Here is a 19,383-nt window from a genome sequence, read left to right as displayed (position 1 = left end):
CCTCTCTACCGCAGTCCCATTGATGGAAATCGATGGGTGTACTGTCTCCTGCTTCCTGAAGTCCACGATCAGCTCCTTGGTCTTACTGACGTTTAGAGAGAGGTTATTCTCCTGGCACCAGTTTTCCAGGATTTTAACCTCCTCTCTGTAGGCCGATTCATCATTGTTGGAGATCAGGCCCACAACTGTTGTGTCGTCAGCAAACTTTATGATGACGTTGGAGCTGTGTCTAGCAGTGCAGTCATGGGTGTACAGGGAGTACAGGAGCGGGCTGAGCACACAACCCTGGGGGGCTCCGATGTTGAGGGTCAAAGAGGAGGATGTGATACTTCCCATCCTTACCACCTGCCGTCGGTCCGTCAGGAAGTTCAGGATCCAGCTGCACAGTGTGCTGTTCAGACCCAGATCCCGGAGCTTGCAGTTGAGCCTCGAAGGAACGATTGTGTTGAATGCTGAACTGTAGTCTACAAACAGCATTCTCACATACGTGTCCTTCTTTTCCAGGTGGGAGAGGGCAGTGTGCAGGGTCAGGGCGATTGCATCGTCGGTGGATCTATTCCGCCTATATGCATATACATATACACATACATATACATATACATATACATTTGACAGATATTTACAATGTACTCCACATCTGGATTTGTATATGAGGCACAGCACATTACATCACACAGCTCTAAGTTAAAGGTAACATTTGCTTTCCTTGCAGAGAAAGAATCCGAGCTTGTGTGGATGCTGCATTCCGCTGATCCTTGACGTTTCGTTAAGGCGGCGCTACTTGGATGCCGGACCCAATGGGGTCCAGCATTGCTTCAAAGCGGCCCACTTCATTGAAACTGCCAATGTGAACGAAAACAGCTCTGGACAAGGTAAGAAAGTAATTTTCGCAAAGATTTCCGAAATCCAGTTAATTCTCTAAATTCGCAGGCCTGATTTATTGTTAAGTATACTGAACCATAACAAAGCGCTCTGCAGCGTTTTCTGTCAGGTTTTTGCTGCGTAAGAGCAGCTTTGTCAGTCAGGGCTCTCTCACCTGCTAATGTTTTGGTCGCATTATTAGCTTTGTTAGCAAACACTGCTAACTCCCCCGCTAAACAGATCCTAACGGTGTAGATATCATGTTAGCTGTCTGTCTACCAGACGAACTGTTTATGCGGTTGAGTGCAGAATAACTTACACAGAGAAGCAGGCTCCTTCACGAGGCTGAAGTTGGATTCCTATTCCCCAGCTCTTGCGTTAATTTCCCGTTCCACCTTAAATAGTACAGAAGTTACATTCCGGCGCCTCGGACGAAAGAAGTTACTTGATGTACCATTTAAGGTGGAACGGGGAAAATGCGAATAAGAAGCTAACTTCAGCTTCGTGGTTCCTTGGCTATATCCGGCTAGCGGTAAATGTTAGCTAGCTAGCTAGCTTCGCCACCTGCGTAGTCACTTTGTGGTTTGACACTTGTCACACATGAGGTCAGTTTGTTGCTCTGTGCTGTCAGTTATCCTTATTCCGCTACAATAAAATATTACACCGTTTACGTTGCCAGCTAACTAGGACAAATCGGCAGTGGCTAATTTAAGTTGCTTGTTAGCTGGCTAGCTAACTAGCTAGAGCATCTGGCTACGCCCAGAATTCCTTTTGTCGATGTTACCCGTACATAGCCACCGCGTTAGATGTGTAAAAGGTACAGCGCAGTAACTTTTATTTAATAGCGGATGAATGGTTTTGAAAATAGCTCAAGCAGATTTAAGTTTTAGGTTTAAGTTGGAACGTAGCCTCTACTTATGTACTACACTGCTAACAAAGTTAGCCGAGTTGCGTCATCGGGTTGCGCTAGCAGTTTCCCTGCATGAATGCCTGACTGTTTCAAAACATTACAGCCGTTTGGAATAACATTCGTTGAAAAAACGTCAATGTTGGTCAAAAAATAACAAAGTCTTGTCAGTTAATCCTGCGTGTGTGACTGAATATTATGAACGCCGTGGTAACTAATAGGAAATCTGTTAATCTAGTTAAATAAATAATGTTTGGTGGTTGTTTGTGCAGTACTGCAAATTCCTGTTCAAGCCTAAGCTTGAATGGTAAGAGCATTTATTCTTTGCTTCAGGCCTTTTGTTAGTCTGCCACACCTGGCTTACCAGCCTTAAGCCATTTTACAAATAATACTTCAGTTCATTAATGTATTTGTCCCCCTGCACAGAACATTTGAGCTGTCCTTACAAGATGGAAGGCGACAAGAACGAAGCCAAAGGTAAAGTAACTGCGATACCTCAGTCAGATCCTCAATTGTCTCCATCATTTGTTGTGGGAAAGAGCAGACCATTCTGTGGCTGTCTTAGCTGCTGAAAAATTTATCAGCAGGTGGACAGTTGTCGTTTCTTCTGTGTCTTATGAATGATTATTCCGAGATGCCATTCTGGCAAGGCTAGTGTAAAGTTTCAGTCTAAAAGTTTCATGAAGACTACAATAATAGCTGCCAAGACGTTACGGCAATTAGATCCCCCTCTCCAATCTGCCTTCCACGCAGATGTGGAGATACGTTAGAAATCTGTACATCCCAGCATTGTAACAGAATGTAGTGCTGTTTAGCAGAGCTGAGTATAATCTCTGGCTGACTCTGGTACATACGTATTTAAAGGGAATTTCTTTGATTTTTCTTAAATTTTCTGCATAGTTCAGTTGTTGAGATGTAAACAAAGTCATTCAGGGTGTTTTGATGTAAAATGCCGCACTGTAGAAAAACTTGTCTCAGAAACTAACTCAGATTTCTTTACAGTGACGATGATTGGGGGGAAAACATTTACTATCCTAATACTATTTACCAGTAAACGTATATGTGTCTTCTGAGTTCTAAATGGGGGCGGGACTTATGTTTACTTTGGGGACTATTGTACCTTACGATGACCTGCATGTATATCTCGGCCATTAGGGTCAAATAGGGCAAGGCTTTAAAAACCTTCTCAAAACTGTCGTCAAACAGTGTCTCTGGCATCAGGCTGCAAATTGGTAATTATTGCGTGTAAAAGCTTTCTGTGAGGGAGCTTTTGGAGGAATTGAACGCTTATGACGTCTGGTTCCTATCACCACCACTGTGAACAATTATGACTCTCTAAGTTTCTCTAGATGGCAAATTTCACATCAAACCACTCTGGATGATTTAGTTTACATCTTAAGCATAATTACCTAGAAATTTTGAGAAATCAGTGAAAAAAATAACTGTGGTAATAATACTCAAAGGAAAGTCTAGAGGAAGCCTTTAGGACACTTTGTCTAAGAAAGTACCTTCATATACTTCAGGTAGACTTTAGTTCTGACTTTTCTCTCGGCTTAGGTGCCTATTTCAAACCTGTTATTTTAACTGGCTGCATGGAAATTTTCTGGTGAGTTGAATATTTACTCTATGTGCTGATAACTGTACTGTACACCTGCAGGTAAGGTGGGCGACCAAGTGATGCAGAACCCACAAGCACTGGCGGCTCTTCAGGACAGACTAGACAGCGTCACACACACTCCTTCTGTTATGGACAGGTCAGGACAGATTTGTTGTTTTTTTTTCCGTTTGTTTTTGCTTTTTTTTTTTTGTGTTCTTGAGGCGCTGACGCCACCTTTATCAAATAAAATGTGCTGGCATTTCCAGTAAACTGCTAAACTTATATACAACAGTTAGATACGACAAATAAGAGGTGAATATAAAAATATTGTTACTTGGGTAAAAAAGTATAAATACCTTTCCAAAAATAACTTAAGTACAAGTACTGAAGTGCCAGGTCCAGTAACAACTTAATTACTGAGTAATTTATAGAACTCCTTTGGAGCTCCTTCATTCATACTTTCCTTTAGGTCTGTATTGGAACTCGTTTATGCTGTCAGCAAAGGAACTGAAGTTTGTTAGGCTCTATTTTTTGCCTTGATCTAAAATAAAACAATACCGCAAAAGTAAGATTTGTGACCAGTGGCAGAGCAGTACAGATGCTGTGCCACTGGATTTAGTAACTTCATGTGAACGACTGTAACTGTACACCTGTAAAAAGTAGATTCCTTTCCACACAAAAAATACTCATTAAAAGTGAGTGCGTGTAACTGAGTAAATATAGTTACTAACCACCTGTTTCTGACTGTTTCTGATTGGTTGAAAAGCATTCTACCTGTGTCATTGTATCTTATAACAGCTTGTTTTTCCACTGTACCTGTGTTGTTCCACTGTATTGTTGTAGGTTGCCAAGTAAAAATAATTGCTGAACAGCTGGCAAAAGAAATTGCTAATATTAAAAGCTTATTTAAGGTAATGTTCGGGGATTCTTTGCTTCACTTTTTTTTTCTCTGCTTTGCAAAGCTGTTGTAAAAAGCAGGTTGTGTGTTTATAAAACACTCCCTTTTGTGCTCTGTGATGTATAAATGTTTGTGGTTAACTGGCACATGCATGTAATATCTGCGTCCTAGTTAGGCCTTACATTCATGACATTCATCCAACCTCTGATGTAGCGAAATGCAATACACATCTTTTATCATTCAGTATAGTATTTCACAGTAAGGTAGAGATTTTGTCTCAGTCCGCAGCTTCAGACCCATCTGAATGCCCTAGAGAGCAGGTACTCTGACCTGTCCAGCTGTGCAGTAGTAGATGCCCATCTGCTCACAAAATGTGTTCTCTTTCTCCTTTCCTTGCAGTTTACCCGCATCTGTCAAGAGAAGAGTCAACGCCTTAAAGAATCTACAGGTCAAGAGCGCGCACATAGAAGCCAAATTTTACGAAGAGGTGCATGAGCTAGAGAGAAAGTATGCTGCACTCTATCAGCCACTGTTTGATAAGGTAAGTCTGCCTTTGTGGTTGTCCCCACAAATGCTGCTTTATCAGTGACTACATAAGGGAATTCAGCTTCTGGTTTAAAGGTGCCATAGAATGGAAAACTGCATCTACACTGGCAGATTAGAATACGGAGCGTTCAGTCCAGAGAACTGACAATCTGTGAAGCTCATTGTTGTCTCCTCCTTCAAATACAAACCCTGAAATTGGGCGGTAAGACGGGCCAATTCCAAAATTCTAAACTACGCCCACAAAATGTACATACAATGAAAGTGAAGCGACAGCAGAAAATGGTGGACCATCCACTGTTCCAGGCTGTAAAGGGTTTTTTTTTTTGGTTTTTGTTTTACTTTACACCCTTTCCAAGGAACCTACAACTTTCTTTCTGAAGGCCCAGCCAAGGTCAGTGCGTGTGGTTGATGTTCATCTTTAAACAAGGCTAAAGTCGGCTTCCTGTTTGCCAGCTTCTTAATCAAATGTTCTGTTCCACCTCAAATGTTACAGCTTGTACAGGTGCCAGAATGTAACGTGGCATCATTTAAGGTGGAATGGAAAATTCGCAGAATAATCTGGTGAATAGGAAGCTAACCGAGGCTCACACATCTTTAACAAGATCCTAAAAAAATCTTTAATTTAAAGTTGTTAGTTTTCTCTGCACGTTCCCCTTTAGACAGTTTCTCAAACCTTGGACAACGTCGAGCAGGCTTCGCTCAGTGCTTGACACTATAGAGAGGGGTAGTTTTAACTTTATCATCACAGTGCCAACCAAAACCTGTGTAGTGACCATGCTGTGTAATTTTATCCACTTTTTGATGGTTGAAGCCAGATCATTTTAAATTGAAAGCTTCATAGTGAGCTAACAGCTTTAATTTAAGCTAACTAAATAGTCTGATGACGTAGCTTATGTACACAGAGGTTCATATTATTTTTCTGCCTGTGTCTATTTCAACACATTGCTTCTGTGTGAGCTGTCGCAGTCCCTCGCTGTAAACCAGTAAATTGGAGCAGTGCTTATCAAATTATTCATGAATCCACCAAAAAAAGGGAAAACAGCTTGTTTTATTCTAGGGCCAAATCATATGGATGCAAATGGGCATCTAAAACCACATCTGGGCATTTTTCACCCTGACCAAAGTCACATATCTTCTATGTAGACATCAGACAATTAAACATGCTGAAAAAATGCATTCTATGGCATGTTTAAACAATGTTTTTAGTTTAGCCAAATTTTATTGCCATTATGTCAAAATTGACTCCATTTGTTCATTACATTATGTGAAATGTTAATGACAAATGGACCAACAGAAATGATCCAAAATGACTTGGAATAAATTTTAATTCCACTGATGTTAGGGCTGTCATACTGTAGTTTTCCATTCTGCTGTTGCTTTTGTATGTTTCTGTCCAGTAAAGTCCATCTTCCACATTCAGTAAAGTCCAATTTCCACATCAGTGGTGTGTTTTCTTGAAATCATACTTCAAACTTTATGTACTTTTATAAACAAATTCATGACATGACAGTAGATGAAAATAATTTTGGTTTCATCAAGAGACCCGTAATGGAACTCGCCATTTAAAAGCTGCATTTCAGCAAGAGGACTACAGTTGAGGAGTCATAGCAACACACAGCGAGCAAGCACCTGGGCTCCAGTGTAGATGCTTCGAATGGTCAAGCTAGAAAAATGCGTTAACAGCGTTAAAAGATTTCTGGCTTTAATCATTATCGCAATGACGGGATATTAAAGCGCATCACTAATTAATGTACATGAAAGTTATGAACATTGTTGCCTCTCCTGTAAAATTCAGAGATACGAGGTTTTGTTGTGACAGCAAGGAAATAAGTAGCAGATTTATGGACATGTGCATTTTGAATTAGATAGGAACCATGGGAACATCCTGGAATATATACTGTGGGAATGATGTAGTTTTCCAACTTTTTCCCTTTCTTAAGACTGTTATGGTAAAGTCTCTATTTGAGGACAAAAAACTGCATGCCTGCAACCAAGAACTAAAAACTAATTTTCTAAAAAAATCTGTCTGGGGCTTTCAGGCTTTTTTCCTCATCAGCGTACAAAGCTTCAGTCGAGTTCAGGCTCTTTCAGTTCACCAGTCATGGTGTTTTATTTCTCTCTGCATTCTTTTTTGGCTCCAGAGGAAAGAAATTGTAACGGGTGCAGTGGAACCTACAGATGAGGAGTGTGAATGGCAGAGTGACCATGAGGAGGAAGAGCTGGCAGTGAGTATTGCTCCATTAAACTTTTAGAGTGGTTCTAAATCTAACTTTTTGCTTTGGTTTGAGTGCTGGTGATTTTCTTCAGTTGCTTTTCCAGCTGCCTGAGTGTTGCAGCATTATATGTACTAAAAGGCTCTGCCCATATTTAGTTTAATTGCTCTGGTTTGAGTACTGGAAAGTGTGGACTTTATTCTACCTTAGCAGGCAGAATAATGAAGGTGGAGCAGCACCAGAACTTCACATTTTGGTGTGCACTTGGTTCACACTAGGCTGGTTACTCGACTGAACTCAATAAAGCTAATAATAAAAAAACAGTTTACTATAGATGACGTAATGGCAATAATTAGTTTTGAGATTACAGTTAAAATTCTCTTACTGATCTCTTCTTACAGTAAGTAGCCTGGGTATTTATATTAAAAAAATATATTACAGTAATTACATAACCTTTTATCATGGTCTTATCACAAGACAACAATGGGTGATTATCACAATATTGTATTTAAGAAACTGCTGCATGTTTAAAGCTAAACAAACTATATTCTCTGTATGTTTTTAGTAGTAGTACTGTGTGTATGGTAAGATGTACAATATGTTCAATACAGTAATCATAAAAAATTATATTGTACATACTAATCCATAATTATCATATATACCTATTTGCAATTATGACTGGAGCTGAGAATCTTTAATAGAGGGCACTGCAGGCTTTCTGAACTGTGAAATAAAATAAAGCATAGGATTCCTAAATCTTTTAATTTTTTAAAATCATGCAAGAAAAACACAGAGAATACACTTTCACAGTTAATGTACAATGTATCTTTTATTTGCTGAATTTGTCATATAGGGGAAAAACATAGTGGTCTGTGCAAAAGTTATGCCGCATTTTATGTTTTTTTTTTTTGTTTGTTTGTTTGTTTTTTTTGGCAATATGTTAAACTTAGGAAATAAATAGAAGTACTGCACTAAGGTTTGAAGGAAAATGGCATATTTATGTTTACACCTAGTTCACACCTGTTCCAACAGACTGAACTTTTGAATGCATTCAGTTTTACAAGCTTGAAAATCTTTTTACATATGTGCCAGAGTATAGGAGAGCTGATCTAGGAAGAGCTTTTAATGAGACCTGTATGTATTGATCGGCTGATAAGAGATCCTTTCATATTTTAATGACTGTGATTATATAGAGGGGTGGAGGGCCCGATCCTGTTACCGAGACACTTTCTAGAGAGTCTGTGCACACCAAAGAACGCAGCCTTCTCTTTGTGGTTAAGAGTAAGGTGTGTAATCTGAGCCTGGCCGACCTTTTCAGGACGAGCTACAGAAGAAAGCCTCTATAGAGGAGCCGAAGGAGGAGGCCGCTGCCGAGGAGAACCCCAAAGGAATTCCGGAATTCTGGCTCACCATATTCCGCAGTGTGGACATGCTGAGCGACATGCTTCAGGTGAGCATAATAATTGTATTTTTTTATTTAACTAAACAAGCCAACATTTTAATTGTCAGTTCAAATATACTTTACTTGTCACGGTATATTCCATTCGAAAAACTGCAAAATGTGAAGTTTCTGATGTTTTGGTGTATTTTCCTTTCAAAACAAGGTGTGTAATTCAATAGGTTGTTGGGATTTTCTTTCTCATTATTATGTCATGGCAAAGCAGTGCCTCCCCCTCATGCCAGAATAATCACACCCACCCCCCCCATTTCACAGCAAACACCATGTCTGATGTAAACAAGAATAAATGTGCCGTCGTTGGATGCCAAGTTTACAGTGAGCCGTGTTTTCTAGCAGTACATTGTATAGGCAAGTAAACACCTGGTTAGTTTCTGTATTTTAGTTTAACTACTAACATGATGTGCCCTCTGAACAAATGTTTGCATCCCTTTTTTGATTGAATACATCAGTTCTTGGTTAAGCTCTTGAAAACTACTTTAATACTATACTGCTGGACTACATGGGTGATGTTTCAACTCTGAGTGCTGAGTTTTCTGACTTTAATCAGACTAGTGATACAAAACTGAGTTATAGGACAAATCTAAGATAAGGTCATGTTGCTTAGATGTCTGCGATGGAGGAGTCTGTATAGGACAGTTAGCACTAAATTCGTGTGTCTTTGCTATGTCAGCAAGATAGCACAATCAATAAACCACCATACACTCACAAAGCAAAACAGGGCTGTGAATGTAAACCTTTACCATTCTGAAGCATCCAGTTGCATCCTGGTCTGTGGTTAGACCTTTACAGCAGTCTCTTTGTGTTCTAACAGTTTAAGTATAGAAGGCCTCCGCACAACAAAGACGTCGCACAGACTTTTCAACCTTGTGATGTGCAATGGCGCCAACACTCTGTGTCGAAGGGGGGCTGCACTCTGTGATTCTGAGCACTGTTCAATTTCTCAGTGCCCCACTGAGCATTTTGCTACTACAACTTTAAGTTAAAGCCATACTGAGACCACAGAAAGCCACAGTAGATCACATGTGGCTTGAAATTTACACAGAGAAAGGCAGTTAGCCTTTTAGATAAAGAGACAAATGCTAATGGTCTGTTACCTCAGCTAACATTACTTGCCTAGACTTGTGAAGAGGTAGAAAACTGGTTCTAAGCAAGATTATGTTGAAAATGTTATTACATTAAATTCAGACAAGTAGCATGTCAAAATTAACTTGAACTTGTTTAGATGCATGCTTTAGTATCGCTCTGCTACATGATGCTGTACAGTCTCCCCCATGCAAATGCTGAATTAAAGCATTTTTTTCCTTGCACTCATGACAGATGTCTTTTAAAGAACAAGTATATTAACCTGGGGGAAAAAAGAGTAAAATATGTCTAATTTTTGGGGCCAAGGGCATTTATGCACCTAATTTTACACGGATTAATGACATTTATATTATTATTAAAGGTTATACATCCGGACTAGACTGCTCACGTCCATGTGTAGTTGTGTTTGTTGTGTTTTTTGCTGGCTTCCAATTATATTTCTGACATGTTTTATGTAATTACCTGTAGAGGGAGTTTTTTCTACTTCAGTTTTTCCCCAATTTAGTCATGGCTGTGTCCTACCTGCTAGTTAAGTCTCCTCCATCACATGATGCTCCCAAGCTGGCAGGCTAAAGGCTAGCATGTGTTTCCTCAGACACGTGAGGCCAACCACTGCTTCATTTCAAACTGCTACTAACACAACATCGTTGGATAGCTTAACACACTTCTGTGATGTCAGCGAACAGATGCGTGTGTTGGCTAGCATCACGCAGAGTGATGATGGAGAAGGTCTTCCTTCCTATGCTGTATGTGGTGATTACTGTATTATGTCTCCTCAGACACTGCACATATGCACATTTTCACATTCATCTTGTTTAGCTCCTTTTACATAGGCTCTTATATCTGCTCTCATATTCTTTTTATTATATATTCCAGTTTAGTTTTTATTTTATTTGCCCCTTAGTTAAATGTTTTATTTTGTTTTGAATATTTGTTTACAGTTTCTTTAATACGTTAAATGTCATGCGTGTGTGCACTTACCAAGACACATTTGTTGTATATGTAGCATACTTGGCAAAATTAAGTGAATCTGATGCTGTTTCTAACCACCCAACGAGAACGAGGCCAGTTATGCTGTCTTGGACTCACAGCCACAGACACCTGTAGCATTGCTGTGATCAAACTCAGAGGGGGGGGTACTTTTTTGGGTGAAAAGGTTTAGGATAACAGCAGATAACACCTAAAAAGTTAAGGTACTTGGAAAGCAGTGGTGTGTAGTATTGCCCAGCTATTTTTAGTTCATTTTGAAACTCTAAATTGTCACAGTAATGATGACAGTGGTTTTTAATCACAGTCTTGTATGTAAACAGTCTCATTGTGCCCACGCAGTTCTAAGACTGCAGAGTTTTAGAATTGAAGAGTTTCATACCAAATTGACCAATTTTTTTCTTTTATTTTCTTAAATTACCTTGTAGAGTTGGCTTTACACATACAAGAAATGCCAGTGCTATAATATAATTAATGCCACTTTTATTAGAGAAATAAAAAGTTTTGTGTTGTGTCGGCTTATTTCAGAAATGGTACATATAAAATTGTCAGATTTTCAAATGGATACAGCCCCTTGGAATTAAATCTTCAATTGTTTTTTGTAAGCCTATTCCCTGTCACATTGTGTGTGTCACTTGTTATAGTACAGTATGCGAGGACAGTCGATAGTATTTGAAGTATAATGTGATATGGGAAACAGTGAGAAACATATGTGATCATTTTAGGAAAGTGTGCAGACCCGGCAAGGTGCTCTTCTGACCAGTCAATAACTCTACCTTTCTTTCTTCCAGGAACACGATGAGCCAATACTTAGACATCTACAAGACATAAAAGTAATATTTTCTGGTCCTGATGAGCCTATGGTAAGGAGAGATCCAATTTTGTATTCGGTTTATTGTTCATTTTGTAGCCAGCAGGGGTTATTATGGGACTCTTTTTATACATAAATTAAGTCTAGCAGCCTGTGCAAAAGATAATTCCCTCCCACTGGCAATGCCTAGTCCAAGGCTAACTTTTAATCTGTGATTTGAAAACACTGTGTTTAAGGACATGCCTTTCAAGCAAGTTTACTGTAATTTATTTAAATGTCTGTCTTGGAAATTTTTTTTTTTTTTTCATATTTTGCTTGTGTTACTTATGATAGCCTTCTGCAGGGTTGTTTACAGTACACCCAGTGAGAGCATTGTGTTTATATGTGTGTGTCTTTGTGGGTTTATCTTCTTTTGGCAGAGTTTTACATTAGAGTTTCACTTTGAACCTAACAACTACTTTAAAAACACCGTCCTCACAAAAATGTACAAGATGAAGTCTGAACCAGAAGCTGAGGATCCGTTCTCATTTGAAGGGCCGGAGATTATTGACTGTGAGGGGTATGTGTCTGAGTGAGATGAGAGGGATGTAAATGTCATTAATTGATGTAAATTATATTCCTGTCTCAGGCTTTATTAATACAGCGATGAGCATGTCAACCATTTGTGCTGTTTGAATGTGTGCATTTTTAAATAATTTTAATTTTTTTGTTTTGTTTTTGTAATTGAAGTAAATGTAATTTAACATAGTAGCAGTTGACATTCAGTTGTCACCGTTCAGCAAATTAATTTGGCAAATAAGTGGTAATCGTACAGCTTTCCCACTTTCTTTAGATTTAATTAATCAGCCAAGACATGTTTGGAATCCAGTTTTTTCTTCTTTGGTTAAGAACTGGAGCTGTGAGGCTAACATTACTAACAAACGTTACAAGTCAATAGTCACCAACATCTTTCCATATGTACATCCTCAAAACTTCTCTCAACCTGCTCAAACTGCGTCCATGTCTTCATTAAGGATGCACAGACTTGTCACTATGGTTTAGGACACAGTATGACTTGCTGTGAACTATAAAAAATGAACAAAACTTCACTGTGTAGTTGAACTCTGCAGGCAGACCGGGGATGTGCTGAAATGCAGCTGACTGTCACATGCACACGTCATGCACCACAGAGCATGTTTATAGGGTTTTTTTATGGATAACTGTTAGTCTTGAATGTTTTAACTGAAGTTATATGTTTAAAAATAGAAACAAAGAAATCTCAAACATTATCTAGCATCCATGCCTGTGTGACGAGCCAGATTTTGTTGGGATGGGGCAGAATTCAGCCCAGCACTGTTGTCTGTAATGGCTGATTGTGGCATTTCGCTACACAGTGAACTTTTTGTTCATTTTTATACTTTATACTAAGCAGTTCTCCAGACTAACTTTTCCACCAGTACCAACTTTTTCAGTTTGTCGCCCTAGCACATCATCTGGTAGCACCGTTTTTTTAGGTACAATTAGTACAATTTTTTTAAGTTAAACAATTTAAATCTTCAGTTCCAGTCTGAGCGATGTGTGTGATGTAAAGCTGACCACAAGCCAGTTGTCTAGGTGTGAGAGATCAGTGAAAAAAAATGTTTGCTGAACTGTAGAGCCTGCTATGCAAACTAGCACTGAACACCCTGTCATTTTTCCTGTCCTGCTGATGGCAGATGTGAGATTGACTGGTGCAAAGGCAAAGATGTTACAGTCAAAACAATCAAGAAGAAGCAGAAGCACAAGGGCCGGGGCATCGTAAGGACGGTCACTAAACAAGTGCCCACTGACTCCTTTTTCAACTTCTTCAACCCCATTAAAGGTACAAAACTTCAGTGCATTTTGTTTAGATAACAAGCCTGCAACCTGTAACATCATTTTCTCTTTTTTTTTCCTTCACAGTTTCTCCAGATAGTGAATTGGTAAGTCTGTTTCCCTGCATTGACTTACACAGATAAGGCTTTACAGAGGACACCATTTTATACAATTCTAAATGGCACTCTGATGATCTTAGAGCTCAGTTTCAAAATATATTGTAGCTGTGCCTGACCTTTCGCATTTATACCAAATAACTAAGCAGTCACAAATGTTAAAACTGATCCTATAAAAGTCTTCTGATGTGAGCAGAAAAAACATTTGTTGTACCTTATGATGTTTTAAAACTGGGCAATACGGTAAGGAACGGTACAAATTACAAACCCGTCATAGTATCATATCCGAGTACCTATGTTATATTTAGTTTAGTGCTGCGATTAACAGTTTCTATAATTGATTAATCAGTTCCTTATTGCTGCTGGAAAATAAAAACTACAGCTAGTAGTCTGTCGCTAACTAAGTATTTCTTGTCGTTTTTCTTTCAACAATTTAAAAATACAAGGACCCTATCTACTAGATCATATTTGTTAAAAACTACTTATATAAACTACTGATATAAACCTTTTGCACTGTCCTAATAAACACTATATTGTTTAGTCTGAAAAGTGCATAAATAACAAAAGAACAACCAATCTTACATGGCAGCCCAAATACCATTGAGGTAGTTAAATTCTAGAAAACCTTCACATTGCTAGTCAAATTATTTCTCTTCTAATGACAGTAACATCATATAATCAAACCTGATATTACTGAGAACACAGAAACAGTCCGGTCATCAGCCGTGTTAGACACACAGTGTCCTGAAGCATGCTCACTACACGTGAAACAGCATTAACCATGTGCACGATGTCAGCTTTTTTCAAAAAACATCTATCCACATGAAAACACATGAAACTGATTTTTTTTAAATCTCCATTCTGGAGAGCATCTCATTTGTTGCCAATGATTTTTGTATAATGTTGTTCAGTTGTTGCAGCCCTAATTTAGTTACCCTTCTTGCGGGTTGTACCAAGCGTACAGATGTGAGACGAATGGATGGAGCTAGAAATAGTGCAGACCATTGATTGGTCAAACACTGCCAGTCAAGTGAGATGGCAGCCATTTCTTGAAAAAAAAAAAACAGTCCACTTAATTTACACTTCTGTTGTGTGATGTGACTGGTACTTTGGCAGAGAGGTCTGGCTCCAGAATAGTAACTGTACTGTGTAGTACTGCACTGCCTAGTAGAAAAATGCCATCACATAAAACTGTACTGGTGTTTTAGCATAAATTACTACCTTTTCATAGGTGGTCGTACACTATACCTCAGCATCTTCAGTAGTTACTGTTGGTGGTAGTTAGTGTAGCACTTTTAGCTGGTACATTTAGTCTCTTTTAATAGGAAATCTTGTGAATAACATTGACTCAATGTAAACTCAATTAAATATTTAAGTTTAATTGATTTTTAGAGTATTGATGCAGCGTTGTGTTGTGAACCTGTTTCGTTTTTCATGTACTCTGACAGGATGAGGACTCTGAGTTCACTCTAGCCACAGATTTTGAAATTGGCCATTTCTTCAGGGAGAGGATAGTACCAAGAGCTGTGCTGTACTTCACTGGGGAGGCGCTGGAGGATGATGAGAGCGTAAGTGAACATTTCTCCTTAAAAATTTAAATGCCCAGCACAGTATTTTTCCTCCAGGAAGTATGTGATTATTTTCATACCTCTGCTTTAGTCCAACATTTATTGGGCACTGCAGAGTGCATAAAATGACATCTAAATAAAATTTGTTCGTATAGTAGCCCCTGACCACTATTTAGGAATTATACTTTATTTGGCTTGGTGTTACATGTCACAGATAACACTAATCAACTATGGCGAATCATAAGGTAACTTAGATTGCGTGTTCATGAGATGTGAAATCAACTGACCCTCCTACGCTTCACACACTCCACATCGCTCTGCTTGACTAACGTTATAGCTGCTAAGAGATGGCGCTCATTTACAAATGCTCAGTTTTCGGTTGCAAAAAGGAGAATGGTGACTTTCTGTGTTCTATTTCAAATAACGAGACCAAATTAAAATGGCTCATTTTTATTTCTGGGGTTAAGGTGACATGCAATTAAGGCAATTGAAATGTATAAACTTGTTTGCTGAAATATTTATTTTTTCACAGATTTTTAAACCTATGATGCTAAGTCAAATGGAGTTTCTGGATGCCTTTGTCACATCTTTCGACGTAAAGAAGATAATCTACCAAAACCGAAAAGTCAATAGATTTGTGTTATTTTCGGTCAAACATCACCATTTTAAGCCAGCAATCAAATGCATAGGAATATACACTTCAGTCACTTTTTATTGTTACTCTGATGAAAGAAGTCAATAATAAGTTCTCAGCAATCTGAATCCCGTCCTGAATTTGTGCACATCAAAAACAATCACAGTCCAGCACTTGAGACACGGTAGCTCACAGATGCTCCAATTCCACATGCTGATACATTTTAACCGTACAGAATAGGCCTGGGAGGTGGTTCAGTGTAATCTGATATCAGCAATGAGAAAGCCAATGATGAACTAAATTTTGCTAATTATTTTTAAAGATCGTCTGTGCCTAATGCCCAACGTGGGCGTGCACACGGCCCAGCTACTTTTAGGGAAACTTTTAATGACTTAAAGTGGACAATTTAAAAAAAAGATGGAGTTAAACATGCTTAATGCAGCAGTGTGTGCTTGTGTGTTGGGTTGGAATGATGTAACGACTGCTAATAATTTTGCATGTTTTGTATGTGTAGATGTATAATGCTATGGCAGTGCTCATGATTTTTTATTTGTCTGTGTGTATGTCCTTAGTTTGAGGAAGAAGAGCTTGATGAGGGTGAAGAGGAGGTATGTGTGAGTCTATTACATTAATAACTAATGTGTTCCTTCATGTTTTAATGTCTCTGATGATAAATATGTTTTGTGAAACAGGACCAAGATGATGAAATGGATGAAGAGGAGGAGGAGGGAGATTCTAAGGTTGGTTTTGAAATTAGGACAAGGAATTAATTAGTAGTACTGTCTCACCAATCAATTCTTTATATGCTATCTGGTCATTAATTCTTATGGGTACTTGAATATCAGAATTATTCAGAATGCACATCCCTGTTCCCTACTGTCTGACAAATCAAATGTTTGTGTTTTTGAGTACTTGTCATTGTCACAATGGTCCTGTTTTTGTCAGTCTTGCTGTTTTTGTGTTTTTTGCAGTATACAGCCATCTTGAGTTTGTTTTAAATGTTTGAGATTTTAATGGTGATTGGTTGTTCTCCTTCCCCCTCCTACCCTCACTCTCCCCCAATTACAGGCATAAGTCATTTCTCACCTCATGCATTTCTAGGTAAGGAAGAAATGTCATGAGCTCATTCCACTCTGGTCCTGTGCTCGCTGACCCTCATTTGAGTTCCTATGTTGTCACATCATATCCTTTCACCACCATACTTTCCTGACTGTTAACCCTATTTCGTTCCTATCCCTAGGATGCCCATTCCATTAATCTTCTTTTTCCTTTATTTTGGTCTGTCTAAAGAAGGCCTTGTCCAGGCTCTCTTAGGAGTTAGAATGCGTTTGTTGGGTCTGAGTGTTGGAGAAGGCCTTTCTGTTCTTGTCCTTCTGTCTTTTCTATCAGTGCTATTTAGAACCATCATAAACCCATTAGATGAACTGCTGAACAGTGTTATTAATTAGATTGAAATTAAAATTAGATTTGTATTAAATAAGATTTTTATCGTTTTGGAAATTGTATTGAAAACATTACACTGTTAAAATGCAAAATTCTGATAAACAGGAAAGTGAAGCATTTTTGCTATTATTTAGTGCAAACGGTCTTGGATCATTATTTTCATAACTGTTCAAAGACTTCTGTTTCTGGGCCAAAAGCTAGCTTACCACTAGCAGCAGTTTCTTCTTGGGTTTTGTAGGTGAACTACGTCCATACCTATTTTCTCTTAATAGTTATTCATTCCTTTAAATTATTAGAGAATTGTGCAACTTGATGCCTGAGGACCTTTCATTAACAATGACCTGAGGTCCTAAAAGAGTCTATTTAGCAGATAGTTTTGAGCCAGAGATGTAGGTCTCCATGGCAGAGCACTTGGGGGGGCATTTTTCTGGATTGGTTCTATCTGTGCCCGAATATACTCTCTCCCCATTGAAGGTATATATGAGAAATGAAAGAGTGGTGCTTTTATTTAATATGCTATGATGTATATCATGCCACATCCCTATAATGATTTTCAAATCCTCTAATGCTGCTCCTGGGGACCCACTGTTGTGCACAGTTTCAAGTGTTGCTTGCCCTACACACCTGATCCAGCTCATTAAGGACTTCAAAATCAGTTGATGCGCTGAATCAGGGGTGTTGAGGCAGGGAATATTTGAAACTGTGCAGAGCAGCGGAGCCTCAGTAGCAGCAAAATTAGTGCTTCTTTCAAGTCGTCTCGGTTTTATTGGGAAAAATGAGTTTCTCACCAGGAGGCGCTATGTGAACTCCCTTTGAAATTGGATGCATCACAATTTTTGATACAGCACAAATTGGCCAAGTGACAAACTATTACAGTATAGGCTAAAATACACAGAGGCTAGCTGATTGCTAGCCAATGATCAAATATTTTGTATTTTACAACCATCATGTTTTTTATTTACTTCCAACGTAAATCACCAGATTGTGACCAGTCAGGTGAACAAGTTCCTCTTCGGAGAAAACTACAGCTTAATATGCACTTAAAAGCAGCATAAGGAGCACTTTTCTATAGGATGTTTGCTGAGAGCCATAGAACGGTACACATATGACAAAAAAGCATTACATTTTGGTTTTGTACCACTCTTTTGTGTCATATATACCTCCTTTTTTAATCTTCCTTTCTCCCTCCCATGCTCTACTAGTTCTAGTCTTTGGATAGTGGTAATGTTCTAATTGTGGTGTTCTCTCTCCCTCCCTCTTTCTCCCTCTCCCCTCCTCCCTCCCTAGAGTGGGGAGGCCCAACCTGCAGAGTGCAAACAGCAGTAATAGAGATTCCTCTACTGCCACCTACAGTAACTCAAACTGGAACCTGCTCGGCGTCGCCTGATTTCTGCAGAGCACAGCCGTCCTCACAAAGCAACAGTGAAAAACGTCAACAGACAACAGAATAACACGTTGCATGACTTATGTGAAAATTTGTCCTGCCCACTTTTCATTTTCCCCATGACTGTATCTGTGGACGGAGGGTGTTATGAACTGTGGGTAGGACAAAACTACAAAACTACAAAATTCTGTTAACAGCTGTGGGTTATTGAATTCTGAGCAAACTGCCGATGTTCTAGAAACGTTTCGATTTCTTGATCTTCTTTTCAAATCCAACAACACATTCCAGAGGCCCTTGTATTGGAATGAAGAGTCAGTCCCAAAGTTGATTGAGCTAATTTAACTTTTTTGACGTGGTATCATAGTTTACTCAGGGTTTTTTATGCCAAGAAGACGTGAGCCTACTCCGTTGTGAAACCATTGATGAGAAATTAAACCCACTTAAAAGTTTTTTCCATTCCAAAAAAAAAAACTTTTTAAATCTAGTTCCACTTTCTCTGAAGTTATTTATATGAGTTTTGCTTTTTTTAATGGTTTTCAACTAGACAGATTGTTCTTGCGGCCCTGGTGGACCTCTGCGAGAGCGTGAGAGAGTGGTCTCTCTGCTGTATGTACTGTGCCCTGTGGAGTTTGCCTCTGCCCCCAGCATTTAACAACAATGCTGTTGCTTTACTGCCCCAAATGCTTACTAAAGAATTAAACATGAATATTGCCAAAATGTGTAAGTTTTTTTTATTATTATTATTTTTTGCACCCTCCTCCCCCTCCCAACCACAATCTTAACTGGAATATATACCATGCAGGTTCATTTCATTTAGCCCAGATTTATTAGGATTTATGACCATGAAAAAAACATGCAGTCAGGCTTGTTCTACAAAGGGAGGGTGAACAGCTTCTAACAGCTTTTAACCACCAGATGGCAGTGTAGTAGGACATGGTTAAGTCTTGGCAGTACAGTTCAGGTTCCACAGTAAAACTCAAATGTTTAGGAAATGAAATATGTAGCATTGTACAATTGCATCATTAGATCTAGATCATTCTGAC

At 38.8% G+C, this 19,383-nt stretch overlaps 1 protein-coding gene across 2 annotated transcripts; it reads left to right on the top strand.

Annotated features, from left to right (window-relative positions):
- The first annotated feature begins 748 nt into the window (after window positions 1–748).
- Window positions 749–19,057, top strand: nap1l4b (nucleosome assembly protein 1-like 4b). 2 transcript variants are annotated; one of them, XM_036584124.1, is made up of 15 exons: window positions 750–872; window positions 2,195–2,245; window positions 3,426–3,522; window positions 4,663–4,804; window positions 6,951–7,034; window positions 8,341–8,472; window positions 11,343–11,414; window positions 11,782–11,921; window positions 13,057–13,202; window positions 13,283–13,302; window positions 14,760–14,879; window positions 16,086–16,121; window positions 16,206–16,253; window positions 16,582–16,614; window positions 18,244–19,057. In XM_036584124.1, the coding sequence occupies exons 2-14, from the start codon at window positions 2,218–2,220 to the stop codon at window positions 16,585–16,587; spliced, it is 1,071 nt and encodes a 356-aa protein (XP_036440017.1). In that variant the 5' UTR covers window positions 750–872; window positions 2,195–2,217; the 3' UTR covers window positions 16,588–16,614; window positions 18,244–19,057. The 2 variants fall into 2 exon arrangements, with proteins under 2 accessions (XP_036440016.1, XP_036440017.1); XM_036584123.1 differs by lacking the exon at window positions 16,582–16,614 and having other exon boundaries at window positions 749–872.
- The last annotated feature ends 326 nt before the right edge of the window (window positions 19,058–19,383 follow it).

Source organism: Colossoma macropomum, unplaced genomic scaffold (assembly GCF_904425465.1).
Source record: "Colossoma macropomum unplaced genomic scaffold, Colossoma_macropomum, whole genome shotgun sequence".
Classification (NCBI taxonomy): Eukaryota; Metazoa; Chordata; class Actinopteri; order Characiformes; family Serrasalmidae; genus Colossoma; species Colossoma macropomum.
Note: the sequence above shows the minus strand (reverse complement) of the source record. Positions and strands in the feature narration are given on the sequence as shown.

Coding starts and splice junctions, on each gene's coding strand:
- nap1l4b (XM_036584123.1), top strand. CDS start 2,218: ATGGAAGGCGACAAGAACGAAGCCAAAG. Junction 3,523..4,662: donor ACTCCTTCTGTTATGGACAG/GTCAGGACAGAT, acceptor CTTTCCTTGCAG/TTTACCCGCATCTGTCAAGA. Junction 13,303..14,759: donor TTTCTCCAGATAGTGAATTG/GTAAGTCTGTTT, acceptor GTACTCTGACAG/GATGAGGACTCTGAGTTCAC.